The following is a 14,490-nucleotide window of genomic DNA, read 5'->3' as shown; positions in this document are numbered from 1 at the left end:
AATCTGTAGTGCATTGGTCAAAAATGTTGATTTAATGTTTTGCTGTTTACTAATATCTCATATTGTTGTTGATTGTGTCGACTACAGGACGTCTTCGAGTCAAGATTCTGCTGGCTATCTTGGTTCTTGTGTTCCTCCTGTTCCTCCTGTTTCCTGCTGTCGTAGTTCTTTGTGGTTTCATGTATCATAAAGGGATTAATACCGCAGAAGGTGTGTGTGTTAGGGATGTAATGACACCACGATTATTGTGACCGAATTATCACATTATTATTATTATTATTATTATTATTGTATCAATGATCTAAGGTTCAGTGGTGTTCTGTGTGTTGGTCTGCTGCAATAAGATGATGTGACCTGACTGAGTGACTGGAGGAAGGTCTACATTAGATGCTAGCAGTTGATGCTCCTGCCAATACCCACAGTTTATGGTGCCAGTGTCAGTTAATCCGTCTGTCTCTACTTCACTCTGTGGACATAAGTTTGTCACTGATCCATGTTCCTGTCTCTGTCTCTGTCCTCAGTGTCCTGGCATGGAGACACTGTGGAGGTCTCCAGGGGGGAGTCGGTCCTGCTGCCCTGTAAAGACTCTCCTTTACCCAGAAACCCCACAGCGACTTGGAGCCGCCACGACCTCCGTCCTCCAACTGTCCACCAGAGACACAAACTGGCTGATGACCTCAGAGACCAGAACCAGATTTACAGCAGCAGAACGTCCATGAAGACTGACGCTATGACCACTGGAGACCTCAGTCTCACTCTGATGAACCTCCGTCCCTCTGACAGCGGAAACTACACCTGCATCATCTCAGCGTTTGGAAATGAACGAACACTGAGAAACATACAGCTGAAGGTCAAAGGTCAGCAACAAGGTTCTTTTATTGGTTTTTTAGTGTCTTATCAGTCTTGGGCCTTCTTATCTATCTGACTTGCTTTTACATTACCAACCCTCGTGGACCCTGAGGTCCTCCGACTCCAGCCTTTTATTCATTCCAAAGGACAAAAACCCACGACCCCACTGCCCACTGCATGCTTTTATGACTATGGCCCACCATGGCTTTACGGCTGTGGTCCTTGTCAAGGCAGTCCCTGTGGCCATGTTGCGTGTGAAAGGGGCAAAATAAACTAAGTTTGAGTTTGAGCAACACACTCTAACACCTACAGAACATACAGGATGGCCTATACAGGTCAGAGCTGTATACAGGTCTGAGGTCAGATCTGATTGGACTTTGGACCAGGGTCACAGAGGTCATGTAAAGGTCATGTTGTTGTTTATGTTCATCTCGTCCACAGAAAACTACTCTGTCAGAGCTGAAGTCTCTGTTTTCTTTGGTCTCCTGGTTCTACTGAGTGTTCCTCTTGGTGTCGCCTGGTGGCTTCAATTTCAGAAAGCGGTATTCATGATAAATGGTAAGATATTTTTGTGTGTGTGCATGCGTGCATGTGTGCCATCGGTCTTGGAGAATTAATCTGAGGATCACTCACTGAATAGTCGCATGAAAACACCAACTGATCCTTTAACATTTTATAATTAGCGCCGTCTTTTACTTTGACAGAATGAACTTATTGATCCAAATCAGTGTTGACAGATTCACAGACTGAGACACTTTGATGTGATGGACGTTTGTGTGTCAGTGTTTTGTTCTGAGGTTGGACATGAGTGAGAGACACAGGAGAAGTCTTCTTATCTTCAGAGGACAGTTTTCATCCACGTGTCAATGTGACAGAGAAGAGACAAAACTAAACTCTGATTATGTCCAACACTTCCTCCATGTGTCCACTGTCCCTCTGGTCTGGTTCTGTCCTTCAGGTTCCTCTACAGCTCTGTGATCCTGATTCACAGTGATTCAAGTATGCTGCATCATAACTGCATAAACATTAATAAAAAATCAAACCGTTTGGAAATCAGACAAAAACTGAGCAAGTTCAGATCATGCACAATAGGCTTAGTGCTCTGAGGGAGAGAGTTGCCCGTCCCAAGATGGCCGCCGTGTGGCTACGCCGTGTCATTGGGCAGCAGCGGCGGGTGAGTCATCTAGTTTTCTTATATATCTATGGTTTGTTGTCTCTCAGTCCAACAGGTGGAGAAGGGGGCAGAGTCTGTCAAGCTGTCCTTCAAGACCACACCTGACCTGTCTGAAGACGTCACAGTGGAGTGGTGGCACGGATTCTTTAGGAAGGTCCATGTGTATCAGAACGGTTCTCAAAAACAGTGCTCGTCTTACAGAGGCCGAACAGAGATGAATGAAGACCCGCTGAGGACTGGAGACCTCAGTCTGATCCTGAAACAACCCAGAGTGAGAGACGCAGGAGAATACACCTGCAGAGTCCACAACAAGGACAGACGCTTAGTGAGAGAGACAATAGTGACTCTCAAGGTCAAAAGTCAGAGTCGTTTGTCTTCTGTCTCGTCTACAGAGAGAACTCAGGTCGGAGCAGAAACAGTCGACATGAGGAACAGAAGCAGCTCCACTGATCCAACTCCTCTGATGGCTGATCAATCAGTCTGATTGGTCTGTTGATTCATTTGTGATTATTGACAGGATCTGACTTAAGATCAGAAAGAAAATGGAGGTGAAGGAGCTGATGGACGATGGATGAAGACAGGAGGACGTTGCTGAGTCCTCCTGTCTTCATCCATCGTGTTAAACCTGCAGTTAAAGGCTGAAGGTTGATCTTCACCAAGTCACCACTCTTTACCTTCAGTCCTGTCATAGTCACTACGACCACTAGATGGCGCCTGTCTACAAGCTATGGGCCATAATAACTTGGTGCTACTTATATTTTACATTATGTATCAATCATTTCAGTTTATATAGAGCTATCTTTACTTTAATTTCTTTTTCATTTATATTTTGCTATTGTCACTGTGACTATGGGTCATAATGACTTGCTGACTGTACACCCGACCAGAGGCTATTTATTTTTTATCATGGCGTATGCTGATATAGAACCATCTTCAATTTAAAAAGGCCTGTGGTGGTGGTGGAGTCTGATTATCTTCTGGAGGTTGCTCCCTGAGCTTCGAGCTGGTCCAGGTGTCGACCTGAGGAGGGGCGGAGCTTCCCCGGGCTCTCCCTCAGCAGAGTGAACTTTAGACCTTGTTTTATGGCAGGAAATCAGATATACATGTTACATGCTGCTTTACTGTAACTTCATTTTAATAGCAGACCGGTTCTGGCCGTCTAGGAGGAAGTGGCTTTAATGGGACTGTGATTTTTAGAGAAGATGAAGATGTTTGTGGTGTTTGTGATGCTGCTGTACGGTGAGAAAAACTCAGCCATCTACACAGTGCTGTTCAAGTTTTATGCACTGACATTTTCCTACACTGTTTGTATGTGTAATAACTGCCTAAAGTGTTGTGATTTAAAAAGTATTGCTAACAGTGGCTAGCAGTGGCTAATGGTTTGCCCATTTGTTTTGGTGAACATTACATATTACAAGTTGTCTACATTGAAATTAAACATTTACAACCATGAAATCATTATGTTTTTGTTTTGTTATCTTATTTTTCCACTTTTCCGACTTGTGTTTATAAAGACACCAACTATTAGTTCCTCAGGTCTGGGGGGCAACCGCCATTCCAACATCCCACCAGTCCGACATAGGCCTCTAGTTGTCTAAATGGCAAACACAGTCATTTTTAAACAATTCTTGCCTCCTATGGTCGGAATGACGGTATTTTTTTCTTTCTTTAAACATCCTGCCTTTCTGACAATTCCTTTAATAGTGTATTTTTTCTCCAAAAGATTTTGCACTGGTTGGGTTTAGACAATGAAGAAAGGAGTTGGTTAAGTTTAATAAAAAAGACCAGGTAGAGGCTAGACAGGCCAGATAGATAAAGAGACTCCAGATAAGTAGGAGGGAGTCACCTGTTGAGTAACGCACATTTCCTTAGATTGAAAGCCTTGTCGGAATGGTGGGACGATGGCATGTCGGAATAGCGGTATGTCTAAATGGTGGGATGTCGGAATGACAGCATGTAACCCTGACGTTTGTGTTGATGAGACTGTCAGTGGTTCACTGCAACACTGGATCTTCATCAGAGGGTCTGATTATCTTCTGGTTTCTGCCTCACCTTTGTCTGTGTCCTCAGTTTCCCAGCATGCCTCAGCTGTGGAGACATATGAGGGGGTGGGGTCTGTCCTGCTGCCCTGTGACTTTCCTACCTTTGACCTGGACGAGCCCTCAGTGGTGTGGAGCCGCTCCGACCTCCGTCCTTCAACCATCCACCAGCGTCAGATGGATGGAGACGACCTCAAAGACCAGAACCAGGACTACAGAGGACGGACGTCCATGAGGACTGAGGCTCTGAGGACCGGAGACCTCAGCCTCACTCTGAGGAGACCCACCACCAGAGACAGTGGCAGCTACAGCTGCATCATCAGAGGGACGGGGGGAGAGGAGAGGCAGAGTCAAGTTACACTGGAGGTCAAAGGTCAGAGGACATGGACTCATCAGAAATGTGTTTTAATGTTTCACATTATTGTTTATAGTGATATTTTAATCTCATGTTGTTGTTTTTGTCGACTACAGGACATCCTGTGAACTGGGACTTCATTCTCATTGGTGTTCATTGTCTCCTGCTCTCACTGGCTGCTGTTGTTTACACTGTCATACTGTGTAAAATTAACAATATATGTAGGTTGTGTGTGGGGGGAAGTGAACTCTGCTGTGAATTGATCAGAAATATTGTTTGAATGTTTTAATGTTTATCAATATTTTGCTCTCATGTTGTTGTTTGTGTCGACTATGCCTTCCAGTCTGGACCAGGTTTTTCCTGTTTTTCCTGGTTTCTTTTCTTCTTTCTGTTGGCGGTGTCTGTATTAACAAAGGGATCAAGAACACAGAGGGTATGTAGTGACCAAGGCTTTGAGTCTCTGTTTGGTCTGGATCAGTCATGCTGATGGATGAACTGACTTCACTGTTGCCTGACAACAAAACTAACCATTTCATCTTGTCTGTGTCAATAACAGAACTTCCTCTACGTTGGAAAGTTCTTCGATTGCTTCTGCTGTATCTGCTGGGTCCACTGGCGCTGCTGAATCTGTTGATTATTCTTTGTTTTGGAGTTTGTCTTGCAGCCAGAAAATATAAAGACATGAAGATCATAATGGGTTTGTATACTGTTTATAAATGTGTTTGTGTGTGTGTTTCCAGTCAGAGGTCAGTGTAGAATTTAACTTTGTTGTGAATTCTTCAAAAGTGGTGTTTTAATGTTTTATTGTTTATTGATATTTGAATCTGATGTTGTTGTTTGTGTCGGCTACAGAAGGTCTTCACATCGGGGTCAAGGTTCTGCTGGTTCTCCTGGTTCTGCTGTTGGTTTCTGCTGCTGCTGTTTACTGCGTCTTTCTTGGAAAAGAGTTTAAGAACATAGAGGGTATGCTTTACTTTAAAGGGATAGTTCAACATTTTGGCAAATTGGCCCCTTGCCATAAGTAGGTTTGTTACCTTTAATTGTCGGTGCAAGCTATTTTTAGAACGGCGGAGCAGAGCCGTGAGCTGCTCAGAGCTACGCTACAGAGGCTCATGGGATTTCTTGGTTTCCATCATCAAACTCATCAAATACACAATCCAACAAAGGATTCATGCAAAACCGCTGATGTGCGTTACCTTCAGGGACAGTTTTTCATCAACAGTCTTCAGCCCTCTAAAACAACTCTGTCTGGTAACGTTGTGTTATTATCTCATAGCGTGGTGAATGTGCAGGTCACAACTTGTCCACCAGAGCGTTGTGGAGTTGTTGGATTGTGTATTTGATGAGTTTGATGAGGGAAACCAAGAAATCCCATAATGAGCCTCCGTAGCGTAGCTCTGAGCAGCTCACGGCTCTGCTCCGCCGTTCTAAAAACAGCTTGCACCGATAATTTAAGGTAACAAACCTACTGCTATGACTATAGGGATTATGGCAATGGGCCAATTTGCCAAAGTGTTGAACTATCCCTTTAACACTTAACACAATTTCCTTACTTTACTTACAGTACCTACTTAGTTTACTAATTACTTCAGTAATGCGTACATTTCAACAGGGTAGTGTTGTCACAAATCAAATACGGTCATTGAGCACTTACCTGAAATGATGATTGCAACATTTGACCATTGAACTGAATTAATGCCAGCCAACACCAGCTGATGAACCATAGCTACATTTTTTATTTTTATTTTAATGTTTATTTTGCAGGGACGATACATACAACATTGCCACAAAGAATGAAAAATGCGATGCATACAAGACGTCTAGCTTCAGCTAATTTGCAGTCTTTGTCCCTGGTCAGGCTAAACATACCATGAAATGGTCCTTTACTCCCTCCATTAACCACACACACAAACACGCACACACACACACACACACACACACACACACACACACACACCTTTACACTTGTATTGAATAAAACATGACGTGTAAATATGCTGGAGTTTTTACGCTGCCTTTGTAATTTACTGTTTTATGACTCGTGATTCATCCAAGTGACCCATTAAGTTATGTTTTCATAGATGTTCTTCCTGTTCAGAAGATACTGGTAAATGTGCACATTTACAACAAACATACACCACACTGTAAAAGACTTTAGGTTAGAGGATTAACAAGTCGTAAATATTCACGGCCATGGACCCCATACCGTACCGGCAGTAATTCAGTTCAGATGACCAAGTTAACCCAAAAATGGCTTCTATCTGACACCTTTTTACATTATGACATAACCACAGTTATGGACCGTGGTAGTCCCCTTCTATTATGTGGCCAAGGCTGTGGTCATTGAGGTTGAGAAGTGTCCAGCATTCCACACTCAAGGACAACAGTACACTGCATTTTTGCCATACTTCTCAGTGTGAACACTCTTTGGCTAAACTTTGCGCCCCAGATATGATGGAGCATTTCTGCAGATTATCCATGTTCCTGTCTCTGTCCTCAGTGTCCTGGCATGGAGACACTGTGGAGGTCTACAGTTGGAGGTCGGTCCTGTTGCCTTGTAAGGACTATCCTTTACCCATAAACCCCACAGTGACGTGGAGCCGCCACGACCTCCGTCCTCCAACCGTCCACCAGAGACACAAGCTGGGTGACGACCTCAGAGACCAGAACCAGATTTACAGCAGCAGAACGTCCATGAAGACTGACGCTCTGACCACTGGAGACCTCAGTCTCACTCTGACGGACCTCCGTCCCTTTGACAGCGGAAACTACACCTGCATCATCTCAGCGTTTGGAAATGAACGAACACTGAGAAACATACAGCTGAAGGTCATAGGTCAGTAACACACCCTAACACCTATGGTACATACAAGATAGTACAGGTCAGAGGCCAAAGGTCTGAGTTGTTACAGTAATAGAAGTCTGAGCTCAAATCTAGTTGGACTTTGGACCATGTTGTTGTTTATGTTCATCTCATCCACAGAGAAGTACTCTGACAGAGTTGAAGTCTTCGTTTCCTTAGGTCTTCTGGCTCTAGCAGGTGTTCTTCTTGGTGTCTTCTTGCGCCTGAAAAACTAAAAAAGGTAGGATGTTTGTGTGTCCGTGCATGTGTGAGTGACCTTTTATTGCGAAAATCTTCCATAATGTGCTGAGAGAACAGAAACCAGGAACAGCTCCACCACACATTTATCCATCTGTTTATTTTAACTTCCTGTTTCCTGTAAAGTTGAACCAACCGATCCTGTAACATTTCATCAGCAGCACCGTCCCAGACTTTTACTTTGACAGGATCAACATTCTGATCCAAAGCAGCGTTGACAGATTCACAGACTGAGGCCACGTTCAGACTGCCAGCCAAAATCCGATTTTTAGCCCACCCAGATTGGAACTGGATGGCTCTTTTGAAGTCTCAACAGTCACAAATCACATGAAATCCGATTTTTGCAAACTGGATCGAAACCATTGGGAGGTAGTTTCAAATCGCATTCGGACAGATGTGTCTCAGTCTGAACAGCTCCAAACACTCAGATTGGTTTTGACTGTCCATGATGTCACTCTACGCCGCGCCAGAGCACCCTCTGACCGCCCTCTGACCGCCCTCTGACCGCCCTTTGACCGCCCTTTGACCGCCCTCTGACCGCCCTTTGACCACCCTTTGACCGCCCTCTGACCGCCCTTTGACTTTTGTAGAGTGATGTCAACAGAATGAGGCAGTCAATTGAAGACGTCGATAACATCAGTCCTTGGACTATTTGTTTGACTTCCTACATGTGTCCACTGTCCCTCTGGTCTGGTTCTGTCCCTCAGGTTCCTCTACAGCTCTGTGATCCTTCAGTAAAGGCTGTCTGATGACATCATCATGTGGTTTGTTGTCTCTCAGTCCAACAGGTGGAGGAGGGGGCGGAGTCTGTCCAGCTGGACCAAAGCTCACCTGTCTGCAAGACATTAGAGTGGAGTGGACGGATTCAGGATTCAAGATTCAAGATTCAAGATTCAAGATTACTTTATTAATCCCTAAAAGGGCAATTCCATTTGGTGGCTTGCACACCACATGCTCATAGTACACACAACACAAACACACAAACAAAAGAAAAAGAGGGTTGGCAGCTGAGTGCAAGGTCTGCAAGTTAACATGTACGAAAATTAATAGATAGCTCATTAAAAATAATAGGAATTCTAATAAATCTCACATCTGGCATAGACTAAATTCCTAAATTCTGAATGTATATAATGCAACAGGTGAAACTTGTTCTGACACTGTAACTTTCTGTCTAAATGGAAGCACTTTATTTTTACTACTACTAGATTATTTTATCATTATATATATATATATTTAATTCCATCATATTTTGCTATTACTGTTGGTATTTTTTGCTGTTGTTATGCACTTTTGTATGACTGTTTATGCCTTGAACAAAAAAAATTCGAAATTAGTGCTGGGCCTGTCAGGTCTAGGGCGGCCGGTGGGTGTTAAGGGGTTTAAATGACCTATATAGTATGAAATAAGTGATTTCCAGATTCTGACTGGTACTTTTAATAAAGGAGTCACATACTACTCTCCTTCCTGTGTTGTGTTGCTCTCTGCTTCCACCTCAGCCTCCTTCACTATTTTGCCTTTAGTCCTGTCATAATCACTACGACCACTAGATGGCGCCTATCAATCAATCAATCAATCAATCATCCTGCTGCACACAGACTAAGGCTTTTTTTTATGTATTTATTTTTCACATCATGTATCAATCATGGTGGTTTATATAGAACACCTGCCATGTATATCTATTTGTTTGTTTATTATGTCTTACAGGTTCCCTCTGTTAACACCGAACTTGGAAAGACCAGCTTCTCTTACTGTGCACCTACAACCTGGAACACTCTGCAAAATCATTTGAAACTTACCTCACTTTTATCAATAGGACAATTTAAAAACATAACTACAACTTATTTTACCACTAACTGCTTGTGCTTTTAACTATGTTTCAATTTTCCCTAGTCACCTTTAAATTCTGGTATTCTGTTATGTTTTTGTATGTTTCAAATGTCTTGTCTTCTGTCCTTATATGTTTTGTGTTTCATCTCGGCTATATTGTAAATGAGGTTACTCCTCAATATATCTGGTTAAAGGTTATGAAATGAAATGAAATTATTATGGTGATTATGATTGTTATTATTTATGTATTTATTTTAATCAAGTAATTATATTTTTTCTATTGTCATTGTTGGATTGTATCGTAAGATAGGCTTGATTTAGGCCTACTGTTGTTAACCTGACAATTAACATTTGAACATTTTACTCACTGTTGTTAGATTCTCTGTGAAATTGGTCTCAGGGCGTAGATACATTCCATGCCACTGTAAATCAAGATCCAGTAAGTCACTCCCTATCTGTGCCTGGTTTAGGAGAGACGTTTCAGGAAGTTGGTCGGTCGTCTTCGTCTCTGTGTTGAAATCGAAAGTAAACGTTTTTTCGCTGCGGAGTCCCGGTTTAGTCCGGTTCCGACCGTCTCTCGCTCCAGGAGGAAATGGCTTTAACTGGACTGTGGTTTTAAAAGAAGATGAAAATGTTTGTGGTGGTTGTGACGCTGCTGTACGGTGAGAAAAACTTCATCTAACTCCATTTAAATAAACTACACCAGGGGTAGGCAGCCTTTGTGACATGGGAGTGCCGGTTTGAAATTTTCTTGTCAATGAGTGTGTTACTACAATAAAATGTGACACAAAATACATACATGAACAACATAACTGGGATTTTATTTTAAAAAATCCCAGTTATGTTGTTTTTGTATATATGGATAGATAAAATCAGTTCATATTTGAAGATATTTCCCGTTATTCACAAGAGGGACCTGATCCAAGTTCACAACACTGCTTTTCAGAAACGTGGCCTATATTAAAACATATTGCAGTGGGAGGAAAATGCTGAAACAGAGACTACAGTTCATCCCAGGGGCGCCGAAAAGGGGGGGTAAAGGAGACGGATTCTAGGGGCCCATGATGGAGGGGGGCCCAAAGAGGCCCCTAATGATGATGAAATGATAATACAGAAAAAATAATATGACGCTAAGTTATTAACTAACATATAATCACAAATATTTTAATCAATGTCCTGGTAACAATAACTTTATTTGTTTTGGAAACATCAACGCCTGCAGGGCCCCCCCTTTCCCCCTTCTATTTCTGTAAAATGGTTCAGTCCGCCTGGATCAGCTGCAGGTAGCGCACCGGCGCTTTGCCACAGACAGCGCCACAGCAGCAAGGAGGCAGAGAGGCAGTAGACTGCCTCAAAAATCAGGCAGCCAAAAACGAAAAGAAAAGAAATTAAGAGAGAAGGAGTTGAAGGGTCGACAATATGTCACCCAGTATTCCCAAAAAAAGGTGGGTTTGTTAGTTGTTGTGGATATATGGAATATTAACTTTGTCCCTGTCTGTGGTCTATAAGCTATAGCTCACTTTTCTCACCATGTTAGCTCAAGAAAACTCTGGATTTTTACATTTCACTGTTATTTTAGTTAAATAATCAATCCAGTCAAACATTTATCAAGCTGTTCTTATTCAATTAGTTGACCTGCCCTCTGTCAAAATGATGCCTCATTCTGAACAGAGTCAAGTGCACCAGCAGCTGCAGCAACAGCAGCTCTCTGTCAGCCCACAACTTCCCCTGCCCCAGAACCAGCCCCAGTGCCCCCACATGAGGAAGGAGGTTAGCAGCTGTGTGTGTTGAAATAATAATAATAATAATAATAATACATTTTACTACAGTCTCTAAACAATACAAAGCTGAATCTGTTATGGGAAAGATTAATTAAAATGAATGAAATAAAAATCATTTTGAACCATTTTAATGGTAAAAAAATTAAATAGAACACGTGCAGTAAGAACAGAGGAGAAAATCTGTGGTGTGTGCAGCAGACTGGGGTGACTGCTCTCAGTCCAATCTGAGAAGTTCACATGTTGGTGAGTGATATGCTATTAGTTATATTATAGGAAATACTATATAATTGTATGTAATGTATGTCATGTACACTCTACAGAGCCAGGTCCAGGACCCTCTTCTGGTTTGTCAGGGAGGAATGTGGAGGAAGAGATGGAAGAGGGTACAGATGAAAGTGAGAGCGCAGAAACACAGGTGACAGAGAGTGAGGACGAAGATGTTGAAAGTAATTCAGAGGAGGATGGACTGAATGAGTGTACAGAAAGAGTCAGGAAGACAACAGAGAGGCAGGAAGAAAAACAAACTGATGTTGAGGTATTTGAAAGGGAAGAAGAAAATCTGACTGGTGACCCTGGTTTCTGGCCAGCAGATTTTACTGATCATTGTTTATTTCCTATTTAAGAATCAGTGTTGCAGCAAATAAATTAATCAAAAATGAATTCTATACATGTCAACTGTCATGTTGTTCTTCTTTCACAAATATGGTAATGATAAAAATACCATTAAAATGCATAATTGTATGTAAAATAGCATCAAAAAATGTTGCCGCTGTGTTGGGGGCCCTGTAAAGATTCTTTTCATGGGGCCCAAAATCCCTAGCGGCGCCCCTGGTCCATCCAGAATATATGGATCGATAAAATCATTTAATCTATGTACACCTCATCTAATCATATTTTGAAGATATTTTCCCGTTATTCACAACACTGCTTTTCAGAAACTTGGCCTATTAAAACATATTGCAGAACAGCTGGTGTGAGAACGTGAGGCCGAAGGAGAGGAGATGAAAAAGTGACACGTAGCTCGTCGGTAACAGTAACAGTGCGTCTGTCCCGACTCTAAATCAGTGGTGGCAGCGTCAGGCCGCTCACCGCCGCGGCGTGCCAACCGTGGCAGCGTGCCTAAGGTTGCCGACCCCTGGGCTACACACAGACTCTGACTGTGAGCCCCATATTTGAGAGGACAGGTGACCTGATATACAGGTGTAAAGCTCAGCTGTGTCTGTCCTGCTCTGAACCACATGTTGCTCTTTAATGTGGAGGAAATTCAGCTGTGTGAGTTAGAAACAAACCTTTTAATCACTGAAGCTTCTTCTTTTTTTTATGTTTTGTCTTTATGTAAAGCACATTGAGTTGCCTTGGTATGAAATGCGCTATATAAATAAAGATGCCTTGCCTTGCCTTGCCTTGAAGCATCTTGGGTAGTAAGGTCTGTACAAGAGAACAAATACAAAAACTATACAGTCCAGTAGATTCTGCTCCAATAGCATCAAAGAAGCTGCCATCAATATTGATCACCATGACATCATGTCTGTCTGAGTTACATTGTAAAAATGTCTGATGAGATGAGGAAGTGAAAACAGGTCTCATCATGTAATATAAGTCACTGTCCCTGTCTGTTTGCTTCACTGTGGATCAGAAAACAACCTTAGTGTATTTAACATCATTTCAGAATGGTTAGCATCGTCAGCATCTTGTGAGAATAAGCTGTCAGGTGTTTGTAGATCTGGTGGATCTTCATCAGAGGGTCTGATTATCTTCTGGTTTCTGCCTCACCTCTGTCTGTGTCCTCAGTTTCCCAGCATGCCTCAGCTGTGGAGACATATGAGGGGGAGGAGTCTGTCCTGCTGCCCTGTGACTTTCCTACCTTTGACCTGGAGGAGCCTTCAGTGGTGTGGAGCCGCTCCGACCTCCGTCCTTCAACCGTCCACCAGCGTCAGATGGACGGAGACGACCTCAAAGACCAGAACCAGGACTACAGAGGACGGACGTCCATGAGGACTGAGGCTCTGAGGACCGGAGACCTCAGCCTCACTCTGAGGAGACCCACCACCAGAGACAGTGGCAGCTACAGCTGCATCCTCAGAGGGAGGGGGCAAGAGGAGAGGCGGAGCCAAGTTACACTGGAGGTCAAAGGTCAGAGGACATGGACTCATCAGAAATGTGTTTTAATGTTTAACATTATTGTTTATAGTGATGATTTGATCTCATGTTGTTGTTTGTGTCGATTACAGAACGTCCTGTAGACTGGAGCTTCATTGTCAGTGGTGTCATTGGTCTCTTGCTCTCACTGGCTGCTGCTGCTCTGGTGATTTACAACACATATAAATGGAACTGGAAGAAAAGAGGTAGGGTGTGTGTGTGTGTGTGTGTGTGTGTGTGATCTATTTATAACTCATGTTGTTGGGTGATTGAATTGTCCAGGCAGTTACTTTTTTTTTTGTTTTCGATTGCTGTTGCACGGTTTTTATTAACACGGCCCGGTTTTTCAAAACAATACACCCAATTAGCAGAAAACCTCAGATCTTTTTCAAAATGAAACTTTCTTGTAAAAATTATACATTCATTTATAAAAATCATATTTTGTTACCAAATGGAAACACACAAGTTTCAAGTTTGAACCAGTTACACACTGTTGTGTTTAACTTAAAACAATTTTAGCAATTCTATTTCTCAGTCAGTCTCAAGTCCATAGAGAAAGTTTGATGAAAATATCATTTATTTCTTGTCATACACCCAAATCAGAATTACTGCTTTCTTAATGTTACTACAGTAGAGGGCATAACAGACAAACATAAAATACCTATAATATCCTGTAAAAAAAAAAAAAAAAAAGAAGGAAAATACAGTAATAATAATAAAGATAACGCTTTTCTATTGTTACCCGATACCCAAAGCGGTAAAAAAAAAGGTTTCTTATCAGCCAAAGGGGGGCCCAGCAGATACATTTTGGGAACTTAATCCAATAGTATGGGACAGGAAATAAAGATGCTGTCTTCCTGTCAGGAAGTAGCTTGTGCACCTACCCTATTGGTCAAGATTTTAGTGTTTATGCAATCAAAACAACTGTAATGTTACGTCAATGTAAAGTCAGAGTTGTAGACTAGACTGGGTGGACTTGAACTCCGTTTTAAATCAAAATGTTGTTCTAATGTTCATTAATATTTGAATCTCATGTTGTTGTTTTTGCCCACTACAGGATGTCTTCCATTCTGGTGCATGGTTGCCCTGGTTCTCCTGATTGTTGCTGCGTTTTCTCTTTGTTGTGTCATTCTTCATAAAAGGATTCAGGATCCAGTGGGTATGTAGTGTGTGTGTTTGTGTATATGTGAGGTGCCACCTCAATTCTAAGGGTCAAACAGTAAAGC

General features: G+C 42.3%; 2 protein-coding genes across 2 annotated transcripts; both read left to right on the top strand.

Moving 5' to 3' along the window:
* Positions 1–98: 98 nt before the first annotated feature.
* Positions 99–9,072, top strand: LOC146968639 (uncharacterized). The gene is made up of 6 exons (XM_085760554.1): positions 99–210; positions 522–857; positions 1,291–1,407; positions 2,071–2,382; positions 2,416–2,702; positions 9,038–9,072. The coding sequence occupies exons 1-5, from the start codon at positions 180–182 to the stop codon at positions 2,505–2,507; spliced, it is 888 nt and encodes a 295-aa protein (XP_085616680.1). The 5' UTR covers positions 99–179; the 3' UTR covers positions 2,508–2,702; positions 9,038–9,072.
* Positions 3,181–13,368, top strand: LOC146968638 (butyrophilin subfamily 3 member A2-like). The gene is made up of 3 exons (XM_085760390.1): positions 3,181–3,262; positions 12,917–13,251; positions 13,357–13,368. The coding sequence occupies exons 1-3, from the start codon at positions 3,226–3,228 to the stop codon at positions 13,366–13,368; spliced, it is 384 nt and encodes a 127-aa protein (XP_085616516.1). The 5' UTR covers positions 3,181–3,225.
* Positions 13,369–14,490: the final 1,122 nt, after the last annotated feature.

Source organism: Trachurus japonicus, chromosome 18 (genome assembly GCF_045865225.1).
Source record: "Trachurus japonicus isolate A0001 chromosome 18, Traja_1.0".
Lineage (NCBI taxonomy): Eukaryota > Metazoa > Chordata > Actinopteri > Carangiformes > Carangidae > Trachurus > Trachurus japonicus.
This window is presented reverse-complemented; position numbering and strand designations above follow the sequence as displayed.

Excerpts from the sequence above, each read along its gene's own strand:
- LOC146968639 (XM_085760554.1), top strand. The coding sequence starts at position 180 with ATGTATCATAAAGGGATTAATACCGCAGAAG. Across the intron at positions 211-521 it reads AGGGATTAATACCGCAGAAG|TGTCCTGGCATGGAGACACT; the intron begins GTGTGTGTGTTA and ends CTCTGTCCTCAG. Across the intron at positions 858-1,290 it reads CATACAGCTGAAGGTCAAAG|AAAACTACTCTGTCAGAGCT; the intron begins GTCAGCAACAAG and ends TCTCGTCCACAG.
- LOC146968638 (XM_085760390.1), top strand. The coding sequence starts at position 3,226 with ATGAAGATGTTTGTGGTGTTTGTGATGCTGCTGTACG. Across the intron at positions 3,263-12,916 it reads GTTTGTGATGCTGCTGTACG|TTTCCCAGCATGCCTCAGCT; the intron begins GTGAGAAAAACT and ends CTGTGTCCTCAG.